General features: G+C 43.4%; 1 protein-coding gene across 1 annotated transcript in view; it reads left to right on the top strand.

Moving 5' to 3' along the window:
• The window catches only part of LOC112952379 (multiple epidermal growth factor-like domains protein 6), a 166,877-nt gene that overhangs the window by 139,088 nt on the left and 3,144 nt on the right, over positions 1–24,645 (top strand). The window contains exons 23-35 of the mRNA XM_026045227.1: positions 4,757–4,885; positions 10,027–10,155; positions 11,865–11,993; positions 12,139–12,264; positions 13,344–13,472; positions 14,030–14,158; positions 15,011–15,142; positions 19,298–19,426; positions 20,292–20,417; positions 21,040–21,168; positions 22,776–22,904; positions 23,235–23,363; positions 23,992–24,117. Coding sequence (XP_025901012.1) covers positions 4,757–4,885; positions 10,027–10,155; positions 11,865–11,993; positions 12,139–12,264; positions 13,344–13,472; positions 14,030–14,158; positions 15,011–15,142; positions 19,298–19,426; positions 20,292–20,417; positions 21,040–21,168; positions 22,776–22,904; positions 23,235–23,363; positions 23,992–24,117 — 1,671 coding nt within the window. The remainder of the gene's footprint in view (positions 1–4,756; positions 4,886–10,026; positions 10,156–11,864; positions 11,994–12,138; positions 12,265–13,343; positions 13,473–14,029; positions 14,159–15,010; positions 15,143–19,297; positions 19,427–20,291; positions 20,418–21,039; positions 21,169–22,775; positions 22,905–23,234; positions 23,364–23,991; positions 24,118–24,645) is intronic.

Below are 24,645 nucleotides of genomic sequence, written 5' to 3' on the forward strand. Positions count from 1 at the left end.
CTTCACTCTTTTTTTTATTAGCTGAACTGACAAAATGCTTAAAATATTTCATGTAGGTTGTGTTTTCTGAACTTTCTTGTGTATTGCCACACTGCTCAAAAAAGAATAGTTAAGATGTCATCAGTGCAAAGTAAAGCCTACTAACCACATTGTGCCTTCATGTGATAGCCCTGCTAATAGTTTCCAGAATTAGGTTTGCCTTTTCTGTGCTCCACCACCGTGTTTATGCCTGTTGTGTCTGTGTGCTTGCTTTATCCTGTTCCAGCTGTGCTTGCACTGCACACCCGTCCCCGACCCGCAGCGTTGCAGCTGCCCTCACGGAGCTGCTTGCACTCCTTGGGATCCTGTTCCTGTTGGGTGCCCTGAGCTTTCATCTCTGGGATTGCTCAAACCAACCAGCCCCCAATGTGCTCTAGCTCTAACACTTCGCTCTTGGTTGAATTTCAGCTTGTTTTCTTTGGACCATCTCTCCTTTCTTGCATGTTCTAGGATTTGCAAGACATGTGACACAATTGGAGATAATGCAGTTTTTCTTCCTTGAAAATTTGTGAAAATACTCCAAAAGATTCCAAAGTTTTTGGAAGAAAGGGCAAAACAAAGACCCTTTGTGCACTTTGTTAAACACAGTTCTTGAATTTATCTTGATGCATGTCAAGCCTGTTTACTATCCTGTCATAGTTATGGTTGGGAGTTGGCAAGTGAAAATGACTGGTTTCAGTCTGTTCTATAGGAAATGAAGTCATTCAATTTGAGAGAGATTTACTGGCTTCTTATATACCAAAGGCATTGGTGAATTCAGTACTCCCTGCTGAATTCAAATGAGTCTGTGACCATCCTGGAAGACAACACAGTTATCTGCATTGTCGTGAAAACCAGTTCCTCTCAGAACTTGTCAAAAGGACAAGGAGGCTAAATATCCTTTAGGAAAGCAGGAGTGAGGATTCCTGGGAAACCTACATGATGTCTACTGGAAAAAAAAAAAGCTCAGTTTCCAAATCAGTTGAACATTTATCCTTTGGAACTGCTTTTTTAAATTGCTGGAGGACTGTGCTGGGGCAAGTAGACTTCAGTGCTTAACACTGGGTTTGCTTACACTTGTAAGATCCTGTTTCCTACATGTTTCGTCTCAGACATGCTGAGTGTTTTCCTCTGCACTGACCTTTTTTACCTTTTCATGTAGCAAGTTGCAGCCAGAAAAAATTGGCTGCCTCAAAAAATAGAGGAAAATGTGTAGGTTGTTTGCCTTTGGTGGAACTTCCTGGCAACCTTTCCTCCGAAGAGCCATAGCACTTCTGGTTTTAGTGCCTTGGAAATTGGCAGGGTTTCCTTCTGGCAGGTATGTGGGTTTTTGCTGTCCTCCTGACAGCCTGCCCACATTAGCCAAGTTTTCAGCCTTGGAAGCATCACCCTGCTCCCAGGCTCCAGAGAAAGTTGGACCTAGAGCTGAGTTGTCTGAGACACCTACCGTGTTGTTGAAGCTTCATCCCGAGGCTGAGGAGGATTTTGCCACCGTCACAGAAACACTGAAATGGAAACATTTGCAGCCTTCTTAGTTCCAAGTCCCAGGAGAAAATGGGACCTTACAGAATGTAATATTGAAATACACACCTGCACAACCAGCATTTAGAGAGTGCAGTTGTTATTTCAGGTATTCTGCATTGTGATAACATGGTAGCCAGATTCAGGCTGAAATTGCAAAAGCCTCCAAATTCACCTCCTGGGGTTTGTTTGATTTGGTACTCAGCAGAGCTATCAAAGGAGCAGAACAGTTTCCATTGCAAAGCAGTTAGGCTTTAAATGAAAACCCCAAAAACCTACCAAGGACTGCTCGCAAGCCATGTGAACCACGTGGAAAAGACTTTCTTGGCATTTGTGTGAAACTGGCAAGTGATGCGAACAGAACAGTGGAAAATAATTTGCAGTTCTGCACAAGATGCAACATTACTACTAAGCTATGAAGTATTTTCTTAGAGCAGTGCTACCAACAAGTGCTATCCTTCTTACCTGAAGAGATAATATTATATGCCAAAAGAAGTAGTATCTCATGCAAACGTGAAGTTCTGGCTGTTTCTGAATTAAAGTAACAGTTAACATCTTTGCATTTAGCAAAAGATGGTTATATAAGTCCTTTCCCTGTCCTGTTACGTAGATGATGTGAGAGGTTTTTTCCCATGAAAAGATACCTACTGTAGTGACCCATTGCTACAGGTCTTTGGTTTTAATGCACTTGCAGCTAAATAGTCAAGTCAAAAAAAAAATCAATCCCTTCCTGCAATAAATTGCTAAATATATCAATGCCTGCCTTAAATAAACATCTGACATGAGCAAACCTAGGCCTCCGTGGGCTCCTGATGTCAACTCAGCAAAATCAAAAGGCATCAAAATCTGACCGTGTAGGCTGTCGGTGCTATCAGTTGTGTTACCAATGTGCTGCRTTACATCAAGTTAGACAGGTCACCCTGCTCTGCACCCAGGTTGCTTTGTTCTTGTTTGCAAAACTAATTGTGATAATTGATTTCATTCTGTGCAGCGCTGAGTATGCACAGCGCCCACTTTGAAGGCTGTGATTGCCTTTACTGTACTGTAATTTTGTTTAGTTTTGTTCCCCCTGCTCTCTGGTGTTGTATGGCTGAAGGCAAGTGTCAAGTATCAAAGCAGCAGCAGAATTATCTAGGCCATTGCTTGGTCTGGCTCAAAATGCTCCACAGTTATTCCTCAGCCTTGAAGGAGGGCAGAACTCTCAGCCTTTTCCTACAGTGTTTTATTCACTGATGTCTTGCTAACATCAATTTGCAGTCTATGTTAAATGCAGCACTAAAAGTTCAGATTTGAACTGATGACTAAATTGTCACTGTAGGGACAGGTCAACTGCGCTCCTGTCTTGAGACTTGTGCAGCTTGTCAATATTGCAAAATAGCCCAATAAGATGATATAAATGAGATAAAGGAGAAAATAATACTGTAYACGTCTAGAAAGAGTCAGCAATGCTTTGTAGTCCCTCTGTTAAGCAAGGAAAAACTTTATTATCTTTTCACCCTTACTTGTGTGCTGTGCCATACCCACTACTGCAGCATAATAAATAAGAATATAAAGATTGAAACCACATGCAGCTGGTTGTTCCTTCCAGCTTAATTAACATCTTCTCACCAGTAAGAACTGAACAGGGCCTGACTAATGCTTTGTAGTTTTGTATCAGTATGAGATACTTYTGCGTTTTTCTGGGACAGCACATGCAGGGAGAGCTGTGCAACCCAGGTATTCCTCACGTGCCACAGGAGAAGCTGCAGTTTGGGGAGGATGAAGGAGAGATCGGCCTTTTGACTAAGAATATATGTAACAAGGATATGTAATCAGGCTAAGCAGGACTGAAGGAATGAAGAAGCCAAAGCAGAAGTTACTCAGTGTTATATTGCCATCCTCGCTGTTTGAAGGTCCAGGTTTGCCTATATCTACAGACTTTTTTTTTTCCCTTATAGACAAAGCAGATGGAACTACGCCCTGTTAGAGGACTAAGTTTGCATTTGCAGAAGTGACAGTGAGACTAGGCTGGGAGAAAAAGCCTGTGTGTGAAAAAGAGGGCAAGAAAAGGAGGAAAAATGTCTGAAAAATGCAATGCATGTGAATAAGAGTACTGCTCTGATCTGGTAGAAAGCTGTGAAATTAGTCTATGATGTCTTTGGATATTATCTAGTGATAAATATCCTATCAAAGTCTGCTGAGAAACCAGTCATTCTGAATTCATGGTAGAAGTTTGAGAAATGGGCTTTAAATACAGACTTATACTGAATAATGAGGACAAAGCACAAAGTTTTATTGAATAGCTGCTCCTTTGATGAGCACAGTCACTCCTGGGATTAAGTGATTGCGGGGTTCWGGAGAAAGAATGACGTGCAATTGTGTATCTACAGATTTATTGTTGCTAGTTATTTATATACTTATATAATCTACAAACACACATCTATATGTGTTCAGACAGAGAGGGTAATTTATATAGACAGTTTAATTCTGGCATTTCCTAAGAGCTTTGGACTCCACATTGCAACTTTAGCATCCTTGTGATACAGCCTTTTGGATATGATGTGACCCCTGACAGCCACTGATGCTTATTTTCTRTACACTAGCCCAATAAAGATATATGTTAAATGCAGAACCTTTGCTTTTTCTTACGCATCCTAGCAGTGGGTACTGAGTTCCTTAAGCTCCCTGAAGAAGTTTTGCCATGGTTATTTTACCTTTATTTGCTCCATTCATTCTCTTTGCAAGGTTTTCATTTCAGCACTGAACTGTGACCACATTTYCCTTTGTTCACTGCTAGAAAACCTTTAGAAAGGTGCCAGGAGACCAGATGAGAGCACACATTTTGTATTTCAAAAGGCAGGCAGAGGTGACCTGATGGACTCCTATTAAATCATTTCTTTTGCTTTGTCCTTTGTAGAGGCCCAATTGCTGACCTGTAGGAATTCAGACTCATCTCTTCTGTTCTATGGCTTTTGAGTATATTTTTCARTGCATATGTTTTTCTTTGCAGAAATCTACTGCTTGTATAGAATTGGTCATTTTTCTGAGATATGCATAGCATGAGACTGTGGTATTTAACCCTTAAAGCAACCGTGGCTCCTGGGTATAATTGCTCAGTGAGGATGTGGTAAAGTTCCCGGGGTTTTAGCATACAGTGTTTGCAGAGCTCTGAGCTAAGGTGTGTACGAAGAAGAAACAGGAACTGCAATTACAAAAAAGTGTTGTTTTCCATTTCCAGCGTGTCCAGATGGATTTTTTGGACTTGACTGCCACCAGGTGTGCAACTGCCAGAATGCGGCGGGCTGTGACCACGTCCTGGGAACCTGCCACTGCCTCCCTGGCTGGCAGGGAGAGAAGTGCGACCAGCGTACGTACCTACCCCAGCCCTGCTCCTTGTCTGCAAACCCTTCCAACACGCTAATAGTTGTTTCTTTTGGGAATGTCAGGTACCTTATGACAAYATGGTTTTGGATGGATCACATTCCTTTCCAAAGATGCCAAAAAATTGAAACAGTTTCTAGTTGCTATATAAATGATCAACTTTTTTTTTTTTAATGCTGTTGGCTCTTGTCCAATGTTGTAAGTACTAGTTTTTAAATAGCAGAGCTGTTTGTGAATTTCAGCTGCTATTTCGTGAATTTCAGTTCTTCAGTTTTGCGAAATATTAAGAGATGAAAGGGTATGTCTGTGTTTCTGGTTTACCTCATCTAATTAGCAAGTGACAGGTGACAAATGCACAATGTGGTAAAATCAGAGCTGGGRCTATTTGATTAATTTAGTGGAAGAAAATAAGGTTATAAACAGTTTTTAGACAAATTATTTGAAAGTAGTTGACTTGGTAAGTATGCAGATAGGAAACTCTGAGAAATTTTATCACCAGATTTTATGGAAAATTCAGCTATTTTCCTTATCTACATGTTGTTAAACATGGAGCTCATTGAGTCCATTAGCAAAATGCAGCAAAAGTGGGGTTTTTTGTTTGCTTTTTTAAGATAGTCAACTTTCAGCTTCTCAATGTCTCAACTTCACCTTTAGATTGATCCATAGTGTAATCCATATTTCCCTTTGAAAATACGACTGCCTTCTGAAGGTGCTGCAGGAACATGCAAAGAGCCAACTTCTGCTGATAGCAAACGCTTTCATAAGATCTCTTTAATCCTCAGCTGTGCTTTTTTTCTTTAGTAGAAACTTACAGCTTCATTTAGAAAATAGAGAGAAATAATACTCCTACTGAAACAGTCGTTTTCTCCAGGCATGCACTATGATAGGCAGGCACTCCAGGCATGGTCATCAGCCCTGTATGAACAGTGCTGCCTGCTGCATTTGCTCTTGATAATATCTCACCTTTGCTCCTCCACATAGTGTCTTTTTCTGGAGAGAGCTTCTTCTCCTGCCCTCCTTATCTATAGGAGAGTCAGTGCTGGTGACTCCTTCACCTCCTTGTGGCCCCCGTAGGACCTTTTGATCTGCTCTTCTCCCATCACTTGAAGATAACTGTAATTCTGCCCTGTGAGTTTAGGCACTTGATCCAACTCTGAGAAATAAATATGAAGCCATTGACATTAGACATGCTTCAAAGAAGAAAAGGTGTCCCTGAGCAGGTGTGATGCTTGCGTCTTGGTCACCATCTATTTCTTTGTTGTCCTTTGGACAAACCTCAAAGTTAGCAGTCTGTCAGCTTGGCCCTTGGGCTGAATTAGGGATGGGAAGCTTTGTTCCTGTGTATCTCATTAAGCTCAATGAAGAAATGCAGCATTTTGTCAAAGGCTGCCTGTGCTCCCCTCTGCTCATATGAGAGAGAAACTATTTATTCCCTTGCCTTGCRACCAGTAGGGCTTTATGCCGAGCTTGATTTATTCCTCCTGCTAGTTAAGATGCCAAAGCCCTTGAGGCCTCCTTTGGCTTGAGGAGGAGAACAAGGTCAGTTAATGATGCAGAAGGGTAACCTGGGCTTCTCCTGGCTAAAGCCTGAGTCTTCCCTGGGTTTTAGCTGAGCTAGCAATGTCCTGTCCTATAGCAGTCAATAAAATCCATGGAAACAGCTCCTTTGCAGATTGGCATTGGAGTGTTGTGGAGGGGCTTGAGAATGGGGGAGAAGAGCAAGTTTGAAGGAACCCAATTTACAGAGAAATCGATTCAGTCTGAACCATACTGCACTTAAGAGCTGCTGGCTTAGGGAAATCCCAGGGTGCAAATGAAAAAGCTTTCAAAACTGACAGCAGAAGCAGCAGCTTCCCTGCCAGGAGCTTGTAAACAAGGAGGGATGAGAGGACCCTGTGGCAGGGGCCAGCAAAGCGATCCCAGCTCTGCAGCCTGCCCGCCTCGAGTGCGGCTGCRGTCTGCGCGCTGCCCTCGTGCACAAGTTTAATGAGACACCAAGTGCCCAGAGGACTTAGAAGATTGATTCAGATGAAACATCTTTCAGGGCGAAGCAGGTTTGCCCAGCATGTAAATGAAGGTCAGTTCTTCCTGCCTGTTGCTTTACAGATGGCACTTTGCAGGGCGAGTAGTTACAGGCAGCTCATTTTGGGGTGCCTGGAACCCTTTGCAGAGCTAGAGTGATATCCTTGGGAACTACCTGCTGTCCCTCACCATACCCATCCATCTGGGTAGGATGTGTGTCTGATCAGCCAGGTCAACTCTGAGTGCTCTCGGGTCAAAGACTACAGGTCTGCAGAGAAAAGGAGGTACCTGCTGACCATATGGATCCACAAACCATTTCTCTTGGAGCTTCAGACCTCGGCCACAGTGCTCCCAATGTTCCTGGGTGACTCCAAGCAGGCTTTGGAGATGCTCACCTGCTACTCCCAGTCTGTGCTCGGTGCTTAGTGTTTGTGCTCCTGTTTCCAAGAAGTTGCTAGCTCCAACAGCTGGAAGGACAACATTTGTTTTCAGGTAATCAAATTGCAGGCAATGTGCTGCAGGATATTGAAAACTAATTCTGCTCTCATGGGCTTTGAATTGATCTTAAGCGAGCCATGCAGCGCCTGCTGTAAGCTGCTATCTAATTATGGGAGATACAAGCAGGAATGCCTGTTTGTGAAAGCTGCCTGACACTCTGCATTAAAAGACTATATTTTGGCTGTTTGAAAATAATTTTCAATTACTTGGGATGAAATCTGCTAAGCCTTAGCTTAAAGTATTGATGGGGAGATTTATATTTTTTTTTTTTTTATTGTCTGGCCAGGCTATTTCAGGATTTGAAAGAAGAGGTATATTGGAAAGGTATACTGCCTATATTAAAAATAAACTCTTGTTGAGAGTTACAATGCCTCAGCTATATGGAAGTTAGGATTTGGCCGTTGGCATTTTCCTGTGCCAGAGATGTGACTCTCTGTATACAAACTCACGCAGAATGAAAGTCTCAAAAAAACCCAAAACTTCGTGTGTATGGCCTGTAAAAGCTAAATTGAATTCRGCAACTAGCTTTTTTTCCCAAATTCTGCTCAGCAAGATCTTCACAGAATCAGCTCCTTTCAGAARAGAGACCACACTAGTATGTGAAGTAAATCACTGCAGAAAGATCAGGGCTCAGAGCATTTGTATTTGAGCTACTGATAACTAAAGTTTTCATATTTCATAGTATCTGAGTGCTCAACTTTGCAAATTTCATGTTCTTTCAAAACAGCAGTTTCTTTTGAGAGAGAAAAATCAGCCCAAGTTGCATGAAATCCAATCTCCTGGGCACCCTTTTGTGTCTTAGTCCTTTCCTTATGCTTCCATATGCTTTTGATAGATGTTGAGTTTCTTGCCTCAGTATTTTGGCCTCTAGTTTTTTATGTTCATTATTCTGAGCATAAAAGGGATTTTAAAGACCACTAAGAAACATTTCCTCAGAAAAGAGAAGTTTAGAGCAAGAAGAAGTCTAATAATTCAGRTGTTTCTGCTTCTTTACATTCATCGTGGCAGGGAAAATTCACTGGGATGTTTGTTTGTTCGGTCAAGGAATTTGATAAGCCAGTTAAATATATCCCTTGATCTTCAGAGCAGCGGTTTGATAGTCGGGATAGTCCCACAGAGAAACTAAGTTTGTATACACTGAATGAGAACAGCTTAATTTTTCCTCTCCAGCAATTTCTAATTTCTTACCAGAAATCAGTGCAAAACTCTTCATCTTCTCAAGGAAAGTAAGAAGAGCCTTGCACACATACTCTAGAAACCTCACTCCAACCACTGGTAACTAGTCGGAGGAGCTAGTTATGAGATGGTTTTTCCTTTGGCTTGGTTCTGATACAGTCTTCATCTCTATTGTGGAAATACTTAGTTTGCTCCTGTAGTCGAGCCAAAGCTCTGTGAGATGGGCTGAATCTTTCACTTGGCAAGCAGACCTCATTTGCAGAGCAAACTTTAACTGTGATGTGGCTGAGTTCCTGCACTTTCTTGTAGTTTTAGCATGGATGGGGTCCAAGCAATGACAAAAATGAATAGTGTTGAAAAGATGTTCTAGGAGAACCGATATCTATGAGAATTGCAGAAGTCCTCAGGTAGGAAGCAAAAGGCGGTGAATAGCTCCAGTGCTGTCAACCAGATCACCCCTTGAGGTCTGGGTGRTTTCAGTGCTCTGCCCCCAGAGATGAGTCCTTCGCACAGAACCTCATTCTGCAGCCACACCATCAAAGGCCTAGAGGCTTTTGTGAAGAGTTGTGCTTTGGCTGAGGTCCTGGAGATGTTCCAGTCAGCGAGTGCAGGACACTTTCCTGGATCAGGATGCTTTGCTGGCTCTCCAGTGTTTGCTGACAGCCCTGGCCATCTAGCAGAGATGGATTCACTTCATGGAAGTGAATTAGTGAACTTCTCTAACACAGACACGGAAAACCACACCAACTAATTTTGTATTCTGGGGTTGTTACCTGGGAAAGCAGAGTGACAGAACGGTCTACTTTCCACCATTTAGAGGTCCACATCTCCAGTGCGAGGGAAATTACAGGGATTTCACCCTCATTGTTTTTCCACAGCGCAGTTGAGAATGGAGCTGAAGCAAGTGTACGTTTGTGAGATGGGTGTGCTAAGTTTTCACCTGGGAGCCAGCTGCTTAACTCAATGTGTTGAAAATATCACTCCTGTCTGACCAACGAGCAAGGCTCCTCGGGGTGAGCTAATGCATCCAACTGTGAAAAATGAACAATGAAAACAATGAAGTTGTCAGTTCTCCTACCAGGATGCAAATAAATATCCAGCCTGTCAAGCTRGCTGTTCTGCTGGACCATTAGTTTAGCACAAAGACATTCCGCAGCACAGGAGGATGACAGCTGATCCATCACCCCCGAGAGCCTAGTCTTTGATAAAAATCTGCTCAGAATGTGTTATRATACATATTTTTGAGCCACATTATTTAGTGTCAGGTGTGGTTAATATGTGATCCTACATGCCTCTAAGATGTGAAAAGTATGTCATGAGAAGCCAATTTCAAACTGATTTCCCCAGAAGTGGGTTRTGTCTCAAATGTGCTCTGTATGATGCCTCCTTTGATGTGTTCTAATTGCATTTTATGGCCTTCTCTCGGTGCAGCCTGCCCGGGTGACAGTTACGGGAAGGGCTGCAGTCGCGCTTGTAATTGTCACCACGGCGCGCTCTGCGATCACGTAGCTGGGACGTGCATTTGTGCCGCGGGATGGAGAGGAGCCACCTGCCAAGAAGGTACAGTTGGGATTGCAGTCCTGGTGCACAAGACTGTAGGAAGGAAGAATGAAACCCCAGCTCGGGGGGTGTCCACTGGTATTTAAATTACCAGCTCTGTGCACTGTTCGGTTGTTATTTTCATATCCACACAGTAATGAAGTTCCGCACATTAAAAACCCAACTTGGGGCCAGCRCTGTTACAAGTGCCCCACATTAGGGCACGCATTGCGAGGCTGGCAGGAAGAGGCAAAAAGGGCCAAAACAGGGTTGTAAACTGAAAGGAGAGCTGATTTTGAAGTCTGTGTGATTAAGGAGAAAAACTCCAACAAACTTTAATTTACGACACAGCAATGAAGCTGTTTCCTTGCTGCAGCCTGCGTTCGCGTCCCGCGCGCTCTGCAGACACGCACCATTACCTCCTGCCGGCCCAGACGCAGGCAGCCAAATCCACACCACGGGAAAGGCTTTGGGAGCTTTAGTGCTGGCAGCTGTACCAGTCTGCGAGACCGAAACCAAAGCCCTGCTCCTGGGGGAGCTCCGGAAGGAGGACAGCAAAGCAGGGCTGTGCTGAGGCTTATGTTGCACGTTCTCATCCACCGTATCCAAGCCATTGGCCAAGTTTGTCCATCTCTGTCCTAGAAACTCTCTCTTTTCTATGTCCCCTCCTMAGCATTACCTGCATTTTTCAGCTCTCTGGTACCTTAGGAGTGCCATAGAGCAGGGAGTGCAAAACTGGGATGCTTGGTGCCCTGGATGCACTGGGCTTTGGACCAAGTCAACGTTCCCAAAGAAGCAGCTGCAAAGCATAATAGGGAGCAAAAGTTAAGCAAAGGAAAGATACAAATGATGGTAGAGTAATATAAGAATTAATGGAAAACTTAATATAACCTGGTATTTAGAACCCAATATAAGAGGGTTTTCCATGAAGGAACACAGAGCAGAGATGCACCAAACCTTTCCTCATGATGCATCCAATCATCATGGTTTTGCTTAAAGGCCTCAAATCCGAAACAAATACAAAAATAAAGCCACTATCAAATATAAAGATTTTGTGAAGCATACCCTTTTCCTTTAATGCCACATTTGGTGGTTTCTGTATTTCTTCACGTTTGGAAGTGAGGAGGTGGTACAAATCTGTGAGGGTGAGTGAGCAGTCTCCCAATGACTGTCCCTTTGCAGAGTGAGAACCTGTTCCGCTAACATTTCGGTTACCACTTCTGCACAGAAAAGATGCCTGCATTTTTACTGCCAAAAAATTAGGATCTCTCCATAGGATCTAGTTGAAACGGGATTTAAGAATCTTGCTTAAATTAAAAATAAGTTAACTGTAAAATGTCCTCAGCCAGCTACAGATAGCAAGATCAATTGTTCATTATGAAAGTAATTGTGATTTTAAGTGCACTGTACAAGGGAATGCTGAAAACAGAAATCGATAATGACATTCCTTAGTGCTGAGAAGGTAAGAGAAAGGACCCAAAGTATGTTTATCATAAGTCTGAGTAGAAAAGCTTGAGTTGATYGGTGAGGTCTTTGTCACCTGCCGTTTTACATATCTTGCTCCCAGACCAGTTTTATATTAATGTAATTCCTCGGAAGTCTTTGCCTCCGGTTTCGCTCTGTAGTGGCCCCGGGCGTCATGGCAGGTTTGGGCTGGGGAGGGCYGTGCTCTCCGCGTGCTGTCCCGCACTTGCCGGCTTACGTGTCTTGCTGCTGGCTCTCGTTCGCAGCCTGCCCGCCGGGCTGGTTCGGTGCCAGCTGCCTGCAGCCCTGCCTCTGCCCCAGCCCGGCGACGTGTGACCGAGTGAGCGGCCGCTGTGGGTGTCCCGAGGGCTGGACGGGCACGGCCTGCGAGCTGGGTGAGTTCTTCAGCACCTCCTTTCACTCCACAGCCAAATTCTGTCCTGGTGAGACCTGGCCTGAACCAGGCCACAGGCATTAGTCTGGCCCTGCTGAGGCCCTTCCTTGTCCGGCCTTGTGTCAGTGTCCCCGGTCTTGTTTCAGAGTGTGAGGATGGGAAATCCGGAGAGGGCTGTGGGCAGAACTGTAGCTGCCACCATGGRGACTGCGACCGGCTTTCGGGGAAATGCATCTGCCACTTGGGCTGGACTGGCCACCGCTGTGATGTTGGTATGGATATTTCCTCCTCATGTTTTATCAGTCAGTCATTTCTGCTCCTAGAATATAGAGCAAGTTTCCTTATATTTTTTAATATCTTAATTTGTTATATTTGGTAGGCCAGTAAAATAATGGAAGTGCCAGAGTTCACCATGTTTCACAGGAGCTCTGGAGGCAGGTCGCTACTCAATCACAAATACATGCCCTATCCAAATCATTTATCCCTTTCTACTTCTGGGTCATGTCTGCTAAGAAAACAAAGGTATTTCTCCGCTTTACAGATGTATGGAAGTATATATTAAAGAAAGCAAGTTGTAAAGAGAATCTGCTATATCAGACTGTGCCCAACATGTGCTGCTGCTTCTCTGTGCCTCACTGAGGAAAGTTCAGGAAATCAGATCGTAATGGTCCATGCTGCATCCTAACTGCTATGACTGACCTATGATCCRCACTGCACAGGTTTAAAATAGATGTCTGCCATGTTTACCTCCACACAAGTCCCTTAAACAGAAATCTTGGAAGCAGCAGGTATCAGATGACTTGAAACCTGCATTTGATTCTGCCCCGGCATGCTGTGGCTTTTGCAAGCCACAAGCGGTGTTCAAGCCACTTGGGTGCTGAGGACTTGCACAGCCTCCATGGTCAGTGTGAACTGGAAGGATCTGTGCAATGGGGAGCTATCACGTCCTCAGGTTTCACTTTCTCTTTAATCACTCAATAAAGATGTATGAGGTGGAAAGCAGTAGCAGAGCGCCTATATCTAGGCACAGTATATTCTCACTATAGAAAGTTAGTTACTCCTCTTCCCATTCACATTACAGTGTAAAAGTGACATTACTACCTCTATAGAGACTATCTGAATTGGTACTCTCGACTGCAACTCTGCAAACTTGCAAACTTTCATGTAGAAACTCACTAATAGTCAACATTAAGCACTTTTAACATTTTGAGTATATTCTCTCTGTTATATTTTCTGGGCATACAGTGTTCTAAGTGCACATCGTTATGTCCAGGAAGGAAAAATACTGACTTCTTTGTCAACAAGTGATGCTTTACATGCAATAGAAGGGCTGGCRTTTTCTGTTCCTCAGTCTGCCCCCCTGGCTTCTTTGGGAAGCGGTGCGAGGAGCGGTGTGACTGTGTGCACAGCTCGTCCTGCGACCATCAGACTGGCGCGTGTCACTGCGAAAAGGGATGGCGAGGGATGCGGTGTGACAAACGTGAGTATCKGCCAGGGCTCTCAGGAGAGAAGTCCTGGTTGTTGTGTTTGTCCCTGGTAGATCCTCATCCACAGAAAAGACCCTTCAATTCCTTTGCTCTGATGTTTCCTGCACTTAATAGAACCAACTCTGTAGGATTCTGATATTTTTTATCCTTTTTGAAAATCAGCCTGGAGTCATTTTGAAAATATCTCACTCTTCCCTCTGAAATGCTTCAATTTTTGAAAGTATGGGTATTCCTTATAGCATAGAGGGCTGGATCTTGACCGTCTCTAACTGAAGTCCGTGCTGAACCTGGCTTTTGATTTCTAATGGCATAACTATTCTATCTAGTTAAAGCGTCTTAAGAAAGTTCCAAATCCTTTTTCARTTTGCTCTTTGCCTCTGTCAATGGTGTTGTGTTCATGTGTTAACCTGAACTCTTCTGGGATTTGGGCTAGCTTGTGTGGCCTCCCTGTTGGGTAGGTAGTGCTCACATGGAGCAGCAGAGCAGCTTTCAAACCATCATCCTCATGCTCTGCCAACTGTTCTAAGCAGAATTTGTCCCCTCGTTCCAGCTTGCTTGAAAGGCTACTACGGCCTGAGCTGTGCCCAGAGGTGCGCTTGTCCTGCGGGTGTCCCCTGTCATCATCTGACGGGAGAGTGTGGCTGTCCACGAGGATTTACTGGTGACAGCTGCGAAAAGAGTAAGTTGTTTGTAAGAAAGCAAAGAGCTTCCTTGGCAGGCACCCCAGGAGAGGGGTTCATATCTTAAGTGGCTACAGTGGTGAGTTAATAAGTGCCTGAAAAGCAAGGACAGACGTGCTGCTGCCCCTCGTGAAGACCAGGCTTGGCTGCTGCTTCTGCTGCTCTTGGGAGAAAAGCCAAGATTGGGGATTGATGGAATTTCTCCTCCGTCCAGCAATAGCTGCAGTTTGTCTGTCTTGGAGGAGCTCCTACCTTCCTCCTCCTTGCAGCAGGGAGCAGAGCCACCTCCTTAGGCAAGGGATGGGGAAACCCAGCCTTGTTTGTATTAAATGCAGTACATCTRCTCTTTGTACCAATTTACATCAGCTGGCAAGAGGGCCTCAACCGAGGAAATGCTGTAGGAAGCAGTAATGTAAGAATTAAGACACAGAAAGACCAAAAAACATTGTCACTGTAACYGTGATGGACAAAATGCAACCTGTGTAGATGTGCTAAAGCGGCTTTGCAAGTTTAAGCTCCCTGCAAAAGGTAGAATGTCTTTATCCGTGTGCCTGGTCCTCTGTGAATTATACTGTTATTTTAGTCAATTTTACCTGACATTTCCCTATGATTTTCTCTAGTGACAAGAAAATTGTATCTGGCCCTTGACAGTTGGGCACAAATTGACTGAGYGAAACAAAATCAAGCAGTGAAGTAACCCCCAAGTAAATGTAATAAATCCAGAGTCCCGGAGGACAGCATAGTTCTGTAGGCAGGGGCTTTATTTAATAAATTTGAGCTTGCTCTTTGTTTGAGTGCTCTATTTACCAGGACAAATTGAATTTATTGGCTTCCATTTCCTCTTCCCCGAGCTTGTCCACCGGGCACGTACGGGAAGAACTGCAACCAAGTGTGTCGGTGCTCTGCGGAGAAGGAGCAGTGTCACCCGGTGACGGGCAGATGCTCCTGCAGGTCGGGGTACTTCGGAGCCCGCTGCAGGCACAGTGAGTACACAGGAGCCCCTGCCTCCATCCCTGTCCACCTTCAGCACTGACCAAGACACAGCTCGTGGTAATGCACAACAGCAGCAGCGTCCACCTTGTTGGGAGGAACTTGAAGTCAACAACAGAATCATTCACTAGCAAAATTCTATCCAATTTCATCCATGCTGAAGAATACCCATATAATTGATATAATTGCATTTACAACTCTTGATCTTCAGCTACAAAAGAATATTATATAACTTTTTTTCTCTCTTTTTTTTTTGCTCTTCTTTTTTTTTCCTAACATACCTAGACCAAAATGCTTCCCGAAATCAGAGTGTTCAAGTAAGGACAAATGGTTACTATAAAGCAACGAGCTGCGATTGGCAATAAATCTAAGTGATTCATAAAGTCAGTTAGGTTGTAGAGCCTTCTGAGGAACAATCAAATTAAACAAATTGTTACTCTGTATTGAAAAATGGTGACTGGTGTAAAGGACAAAATGCCAATTGGCTGAACACTCCATCATAAAAAATATTCCCAGATCCACATGCCTCATGCTGGTATTTTAGGACATCTGTAAAATTGTTTGTAGTGGAATGTGGCAACTGATAAGAAACATATACTGAAGTATCCAAAAAAGGAGACAGTTAATTACCTTTTTATTTACAACTTTAATTTTCTTTTTACTCCATGACTTGTAATAGTCTCATAAAAGAGTAAAAGGCTGTTTTTTTTCAGGCTCAGTCTTTCTCTCCCTGGCAAACACTGGTTTTCCTTTCCTAAGAATCCAGAATGGCTGTTTTAGTTTGCTTGATTTTTTGGGTGATGATTTGGATACAAAGGCCAGAAGCCATATGTGCAGATCTGGTAAGGGTTAAACCTGTGCTTTATGCAGCCAAGAAGCTTGCAGATTTAAGAGATGAATGTTTGCATTGCCATCAAGTTATCACAAGTCATTCTTTAAATAAAAAAAAATATATAAGGATTGATTCTGTTCTCCTTTATACATCAGTTCTCACTGTAAGTGAAATCAAAATCTGGCCTTCAAAATCTAGGTTTGAGCCATCTGGATCCATTATCAATTGAGTTATGGTGAAYATTATAGTAGAGCAGTCAAAGAGATCATCTATTTAACAGTGCAGTTTTTTAAAGACTTAAACATGGTTAGACTCTTAACTTTTATGTAGTAGTCTTRCAATAGCCCTTGTCTTGCAATAGCCCTTATCTTTGTATCTCTATCTAAATCTCAGTAGATTATAATGAATGTCTTGAGTTTGCTTAATTCCTTAAGATTTTACTTTCTAGTTTAAAAAAACATGTATATTAATGATTATTACGGAAGTGCTGATGTAAAAGAAGTTACTTGCAAAGTGGAAGCTGTGTTTATTGCAAAGAGGATTTTGCTGTATAGTTTTCTGTGGTTAGGATTAAACCTATAGCATCCTTCATGATGCTGTGTTTTCTAGATTCCAACAGTAGACGGTATCATGAGAAGCAAATTCTCAGCTAATTGATACAGTTCTGTTAAAATGTTAATGTTGGAATAATGAAATGTCTGTGTATCATGAGTGTAGAGACTTAAAGGAGAGGAAAATTTATGTCACGTCTTTCTTCCCCACCCTTTTTATCCCTATTCTCGTACAAATTGGACTAATCTGTAGAGACATGAAAATGGAAACAAAGCAGTTTACATGTAAGTTATTTTTAAATATAGGTCAGTGAAGTGAGACATCATGGATCTCATTCTGAACTCACACTGTCTGATAACCAGGGATAGCTAGCGTGACATTGAGAGAAACACTCCTCGTTTCTGCTACATAGCGACCTGGGGCTGCTCCATGGTGAAGAAGCTTTCGATATAATATGAAAAACAGCATAGGGAGCCACTCCCAAAGAAGTTAAACGGGCTTCGGTCCAGTCAACATGTGGTTGGATGCTGCTGGAAATAGTTTCTGGCAACTATTGCTGTATTTTTAGTACTGTGAAAAAAGGTTCAAGAAAATATCTATAAAAGGTGTAGTTGGCTGGGAAGTCAAATTTCCAGGAGCCAAGAGCAACTAGGCTTTCATGTTCTCAAATTTTGGAGTGAAGAACTGAAATAGTCTCCTGGCAGGATACAAAGGAAGCAGGCGAACTAGCAATGAGGTTCCCATCAGTTGTCTATAACTCGATGGATGGACAGATACGCTTGAGTTTGGAGAAGCTGGAGAAAAAAAAAAATTAAGAGGTGTTATAATGGATAGAAAAAAACACACTGCATCTCTGTACTGTTTATTGAGCTGGATGAACTCTGAGCCAAAAAGACCTCACCAGCTTCACCTTCAAGGTATCTAAACCAGATGCAACAAGACTGTGTTTTTGGCARCGCAGTTAGTAATATTGGTAAGGAAAGCCCTAGTGCACAAAGTTGGTAGGAAAAGATTTAGGAACTCTTGGTCATGGTAAACCCACCCAAACCAGAAGGAAAAGATCAGGAAATGAGTTAGAAATCTGGCTGCAGTTCCTGCCGCTCTGACAAAAACATAAGTCAGATGCRCAGGAAACTGTTAAATTAGAAAATGTCTTTATTAGATAACTGGTGGTTAGAGGCTAACCCTCTTAATAAATGCAGAGCCTACTTAAATGGCAGGACACTGTGTAAATTGCCCTAGCTGTCTGCATGTAAGTTCTTTTGCAAAGTGGTAACAGATGAGACAGCCTTGTTAATAATCACGTGGAAGTTGCAGCGATGCATTTGCCCTGCCTGTGTTACTCCCCCTTGAAATGAAATAAATAAAGCCCTGCAAGGATAAATAAATCTGTAAGGAGGGAAATACTGCATCGCTTTTTAGTTATGGAACAGCTCTTGTTAGTTTTGAACTGAAGAGCAATTCTGAAAGCTTTGCCAGGGAGAAGCAGCATAGCTGGGACTGCGGGAAACGGAATTAAAACAGAGAAAAGCCAGACGATGACCCAAAGGAAAGGGGAAGGGAGAAGGAACTCTCTGCAAGTCCAGACCAAATCGTTTAATCRGGGTGTGTCCTTAGCTTCATTTCTTGGTAGAAATTAAATAGATGCTTCAAGGATCATTCTTTGATGCCAGGATTTGCATATGAAACAAATTTTCTGTACTGACAAATGGAAGCACAAAGTATTCTTTGAGAAGAAGGCACGGTTGAGGCACCAGAGAGAGGATCTGCGTGATGTGGAAGTGTGTGTCTGCTTAGTCCTGATCATCTGCTATCCTGGTTCAAGCAAAACCCATCTTCAGTTATATCATATATACTTTTAAAGATGTAGCATAATCTCAGTCTCTCCCTCTCTCTCTTCCTCTCTCACTCTCCTTTTGCAGGGAGTTACTGTTGAGCCTTGTTCATATTTTTGTTGTTATAAGAGCAGTGACTTCTTCCCCGTTCCAGTCTTCTATATTCTATTTCTAGTCTTGGAAAATTGGGAGAATGGTATCCCGAGTTCAGTTTTAGCATGCTGGAGTCAACCACGACAGCTAGAGGCACATGCCTAGGACCYGAGCCCTGCACTTTTCTTCTTTCTGGCCTTCATGCTTCAGGAGAGTATCTTGAAGATGTGAGCTAAGTGTAACTGTTGCATTGAAGTCTCCTTAGTTTTATATTCAAAATTCCTTCAAAATTAGTTGTCCAGAAAGAAACCAGAAAAACACTGTATCAGAAAATACACAGAAAACCTATTTGTGCACAGCCACATGACATTGGCTCAGCAGTTCATCCAAGTCCAGTGTTTGCTTGGGTTCTCACAAAACACAGCTTGTCTTTTCACAGGGAGTTTTCAGCTTTGCATGTGAAGTGTATCTGCCCTATATCCATCTTCTGAAAAGGTGTCTCTTTTCAGTCTGGTGTCTCTCTAATCTGGAAGACTAGAACAAGTCTTCCAGAATGACACTTAAAAGAGGCAGAGATGTCTTCTCACCATTACAGACAAAAGAGACTGTTTTTTTTTGCCCTGAAGAGAGACCAAGGCTTCATCTCTCCATCTCAGCCTTGTAAGGATAAAGGAAAATGGGTGTTTTGGAATAGAAATCCAGGAGGAAAAATCCTGAGAGGACTGGACTGGCTTTTCTTGCTACCTCCAAAACAAAGGGCTTAAGACAGGAAATGCAACGGTCCAAATAGCAACAGACCCTGGCAGCTTTGTTATTTGGCTTTGTTTTTTAAACAGGGTGTCCAAAAGGTACTTACGGTTCCTCCTGCCAAAAATCCTGTACGTGCATGAAYGGAGGCCACTGCGACCCTGCGACGGGCACCTGCGACTGCGCGCCCGGCTTCATTGGAGCCGACTGCAGCAAAGGTGGGCTCCTTTCACGGGCTGCTGCTGGGAGAAAGCAGCACTGAGAATAATTCAGATAATTGCCAGTATATAAATAGATCCCAGCTCATATTTGCTTGAATTTTAAATCAGGTTTCTGGCTTTGTAAAAACTCTCTTGCAAAATATTTTCCCTTTCTTTCATATGTGCAGAAGCAGGGATACTCATCCTAGGATTACAGCCCGCCCGCCCAAAGTTATGTGTAGAGACAGCTCAGTGTGAATTGCTCAAGTTCCTTTTTCCTGTCCAAAATTTCTCAGTTGAGAAATTATCCCAGTATTTTGCTTCAAGCTGTGGTGTCATTATTTTCAGTAAATGGGAGAAAGTTCAAGTTTTGTCATGGCAGAGCTGGTAAGGAGGCCATGGCAACCCTGCACCTCCTTCTTTATGTTAGGGTTGGGTTATGAGGCTGAATTGCTGTATTACCACATCTGTGATCTCCTAATATGGGTAACTTGGTATTTCCACATGCTGTACCTGTTGGCTAAAACCAACTGTACTGTACAGCACTAATCAGAACTTAACTATTATTTTATCATTTTCAGTCTCTTTTCGAAATTCTCATTTGCTTATCATAGAAAGGCAATGCTTTAAAACATTCAGGAGGCTTAAACAGGAGAATATTGCTATTAACAAAAGAAAGAATCCTTCAACATGGAAACATGGAGGACAGTCAWAAAAACATTCAGAAGTTATCATATCTCTGGATGGGGTTTCCGGAGTTGTTGTTCTGAAACACATTAACTGGAATAAAAATGAGCTGGTTCTGCAGAGTGTCAGCTCTGTTAAAAAGAAAATCTGGCATTTTGCACCCGAGGTGTTTAACCAAAGCCCCTGTTTCCTCCAGCTTGCCCTGGAAATCGGTACGGGAAGGACTGCGCCCTGCTCTGCTCCTGCGGCGGAGGTCGGTGTGACCCGCGGACTGGCAACTGCTCCTGTCCTCCTGGCCAGACCGGAGCAGCCTGTCAGCAAGGTAACCAAGCGGGGCCCGCGGCCCCCCTGTCAGYGGGGCACGTCCCTGGGACAGCCAGCAAGTCAGCCCCAGCACCAACCGTTTYTGGCTGTTTTCCACAGCCCTCCTTCATCCTACCCCAGTCTCCTGCCCAGGCCTCACCACTTGGTCCCACTAGCACTGGTGCCATTGCACTAGTTCCCTGCAAAGCAAAATAAGTCACAGCTCTCCCACACTGTGCTCTAAACATGCGATGTGAACCCAGGACAGAGGCAAGGGTAGCTCTCTGTGGTGAGCACTGTGAGGGCATGGTGCCTGGCTGGGACTAAATTTCCCAACCAACTGCTTGAAACCCAGAAGGGAAGGTTAGAGGATGTACTGAAGAGAAGACTGGAGTGAGATGGGACAAGGGGAGGAGAACAAGTGGAGTGTGAAGCGAGAGGGACATGGGGTGAGGCAGGGAGTGCTTGAATTAAACTGCTAATAAAKGTACAGTGACGAGCTGTGTGCGTCACGCAGCCTTGTTGCATCAGGCACTTGTGATGCTGTACGGGGAGCAAGCATCTGTTTTTGTTCCCTGTCACTTTCCTCCTCCTTCGTGATGGTAATATCTTCTTCTCCAAACTTTGTTAATTCTCTGTAGTGTGTCCCCAGGGACAATATGGCCCCAACTGCCAGCTGACGTGCACGTGTCAGAACGGCGCCGTCTGCAACCAGGTGGATGGGAGCTGTGCGTGTGGCCTGGGCTGGACTGGGAGCTCCTGCGAGAAAGGTGATTTTCTGCTTTGATGATAGTGAACGTGTGGATTCAAGAAGTATCTACATCAAGAAGTATCTACATATTTCASTATCTACACAACCTTGAAATGAAGCAGTTTTTTGCTAAAGCAGACACCCTCCCAGCTGTACTCATCACTCTCAAGCAGAATAGCTCCAAGTTAGAGCTTTAGGTCTCTTTTTTGKTTTTTTTGGGAGAGACTTTTCTCCAGAATCCTACTCTGTGCAGTTCTGGCCTTCATGTACAGTGTTTCCTTCCTTGTTGTCTGTAAAACATCCACCTCAAGCTCCCTCCTTAGCAATACCAAGAATCAGTCAATTACCAAGAATCAGATTTCCAAAAATGACACTTTAGGGAAGGAACAGGSAGAAAAGATGCTAACTACGCAGGGTCCCTCACAGTGTGACTGCCCCTGTGGATAGTCACTCAAGGAAGCCCCCAGAAAAGTGAGGTTTGCCACTGACTGGCTGAAAGGTTGAGCAGACATGGACACTCACGTGAATTTGTCTCTTCCTTGAAATCTCTGCAACTACTCACTAGCTGCAGGTGTGTAGCAGAGCTTTCCTGGGGCCAGGCAGGTGTCCTAGGGTAGTGTGGATCATGCACGCATGTCTTACAGATGTCTTTAGATAAAAAGTCCCAGGTTTTGAGGACCAGGGACACATATAGCATGAAGAACCTTGTGCTATATCACTAGAAAGATCTTCACAGTTTATCTGTCTGTATAGATAGGCAAGCTGTTGGAAAACAGAATCTTCCTTTCCACATCTGTGTGGTTCTTGGTGCATTTTGCCTGAAAGGCTTCTTGAAGCCATGCATCATTTTTTTTCTACTGATTAGATATGATGTTCTTGAAAGATACAAAAAAAAAAAAAGCCTTGTCTGACATTTGCAGACTTATGAATCTGATTATTTGGATGGTCACACTCATTTAAGTCAGTCTGCACCAGATTCAAATTACCACAGCAGTGATGAAGTTAACTTCTGCAGATATGATGCATAGGTTAATTATATTGACACAGTCATTTTTGCATGACTTGGCTTTCAGTAATTTGAGACGTGTTTAGTTCTGTAAAAGTAGATATCTAATTACACATGGAAGGTCTGTCACTATGTGTGAAGCAGAGGTCCTTCCATTTTCATTAGAAATTGGAAGAGGGTGAACTCTAATGACAACACAGTCCAAGAAAAGCTGTATTTTTTCTGGCTTTTGTAAGTCCCTGTAAGAAGTATTGCTGTAGATAGGCAGATAGCAGAGAAGATATCATTTGCTATGTGACCTTGCAAAACCATTATTTTTTTTCCAACATTAGCTATATGAAGAGACAAATTAAGAAGATGGACTACTATTAGCGTGAGGAAGCTGAGTGCTATACAAGTATCTATATACTATAAAACATTTCTCACCAAAGTAAGCAAATGCATCATATCACATGCAGAAGTGCTGTGTCTCCAATGTGCCAAAGGGGGTGGGCGTTTGGTAGCAAGTGTTGGTCTCAGCACTCTAAGCTATTATATGGCCATTAGATTGCAGCTGTGAAGGCGATTTATCCCCRTGAGGTCAGCAAAAAGCCTTTGTGCTGTTCTTGTTCTGTCAGCAGAATGTCTCCCGGGAAAATACGGACCTGACTGCCRCCTGGACTGCCCGTGTGGGAACAACGGCACCTGCGACAGGTTCACGGGCTGCTGCCRGTGCCCCGAGGGTTATTTTGGCCACGCGTGCGAACACAGTAAGTGGGCAGCCCCTGCCACAGCCTGAGCAGTCTGCTTTCCAAAAGTAAGACCATGTGGGATCTTCAGCGTAGTCATATAAACACTTCCATGGTTCAGTAAAAAATTCCGGGGTCTCCCAGATCACCAGGCGGCTTCAGCGTCTGAATAACTTCCATATCTCTTTAGCAGTGGGGTGTTATTGTGAATTTAAAAGCACATAGCATAGAGGTTGCAACATACAGCGGTTTTGTTGGCTCRCGGGGAACACAGCAGAGAATGCCCAGGATTTTAAAGGGCTGTATGGTTTTCTTCATCAACTTTCCTCATTTGGCACTTTCCTTTCTCAGAGTGCCCCCTTGGATTTTATGGGCTGAACTGTCTTCAAGCATGTGCCTGTAAGAATGGAGCTAGCTGCAATGCAGTGACAGGACAGTGTATTTGTCCTTCAGGTTATCAAGGTGTCTACTGCGAAAAAGGTATGTATACACATTTAATTTTCTTTAAAAATAGTGTTATTACTCAAATACTTCACTACGTTGAGAGCAACTTTGTCCGGGCTTTTACCTTTATGAACACCCTGAATTGTGAATTTGGGATTGTTTACCTGCATGTTGTCGTTCCCTTATAAACAAACTAACCTGGTTCTGATTAATGCAGTTAAAGTCCTCGTCTCCATGATGTCTTGCAGCAATGAGTTCCACATGTTGATTATTGAAAATGAGTTCCTTTTACTGATTTTAAATTTGCTTCTAAAATTTCAAATGAGATTATTAAATTGGTGTATGTTAAACCAGTTGAGTGTTACGAAATAGTCTTCCACCGACTTCTAATTAAAAATGAAAATAAGTGCCAGTTACATTTCTGGGACAGATTTACAGATACCTTTGATAGGTTGGATTAGACTAAACCAACATAAAGGGCGATCATATAAATATTATGCCTATTGCACGATATTCCATTCTTCATTAAACTTGGCATTTATGCTAGGTTCAGCTCAGAGTTTATGAGCTGTCCTGTGAGACATCCTTGAAAAAGTCCTCTCAACTAATGTATTTCTTGCGATTGAAGTATGCAGTGCATGTGACAAAGGGTTCTGTGTGTCAGGCTGTGACGCTGGGTGGTTTGGCGAGCGGTGTCAGCATCGCTGCGACTGCGGAGGAGTTCCCTGTGATCCCCAAACTGGAAAGTGCCTTTGCCCGCCTGGGAAGACTGGGGACAAATGCAGCATTGGTAAGAGCAGTGAGATGTGCTGAGGGCGGGACTGTGCAGAATTGAACCGGTGTGACCTGCTGGTTCTGGCGTAATTGCAAAAGGACATTTCCTGGCACAGGGAATCTGTGAGCGTTTGTAACTTAAGTATTTTCTTGCAGGTTAAAGTGCTCTGCCAGCAGGGTGCCCGTCTTGTTTCAATCAATACCCTGATTGACCCACAGTTAGGAAAGCTCTGAGGGTCACTCATTGGCACCAAGTTTCATGCGTTGTTGAAGAATAYACCAAGAAAGTAGAGCAAATAGCAGTTTTGCAGACGTGGTGGAAAGATGCTTGACAGGAGTGTGAAGGGATCCAATTGCATGTGTAGGTGGCGGGTAGGGAACCTGCGGCAGCTGTTTCTGGCTCCGGGATTCAGTAGTAGTCCGAGAACGTTTGATCCAAATAAAATTCCCTCATTTGCAGCACAGGCACTTGGGCTGCATGTTTAGTAATGAGCTGGTCCACAAAGGCTGAATTATTTCATAACAAGGGTATAAAAATAGGTGA

The sequence above is a fragment of the Nothoprocta perdicaria genome, unplaced genomic scaffold (genome assembly GCF_003342845.1).
Source record: "Nothoprocta perdicaria isolate Ctin4 unplaced genomic scaffold, notPer1 scaffold_4, whole genome shotgun sequence".
NCBI lineage: Eukaryota > Metazoa > Chordata > Aves > Tinamiformes > Tinamidae > Nothoprocta > Nothoprocta perdicaria.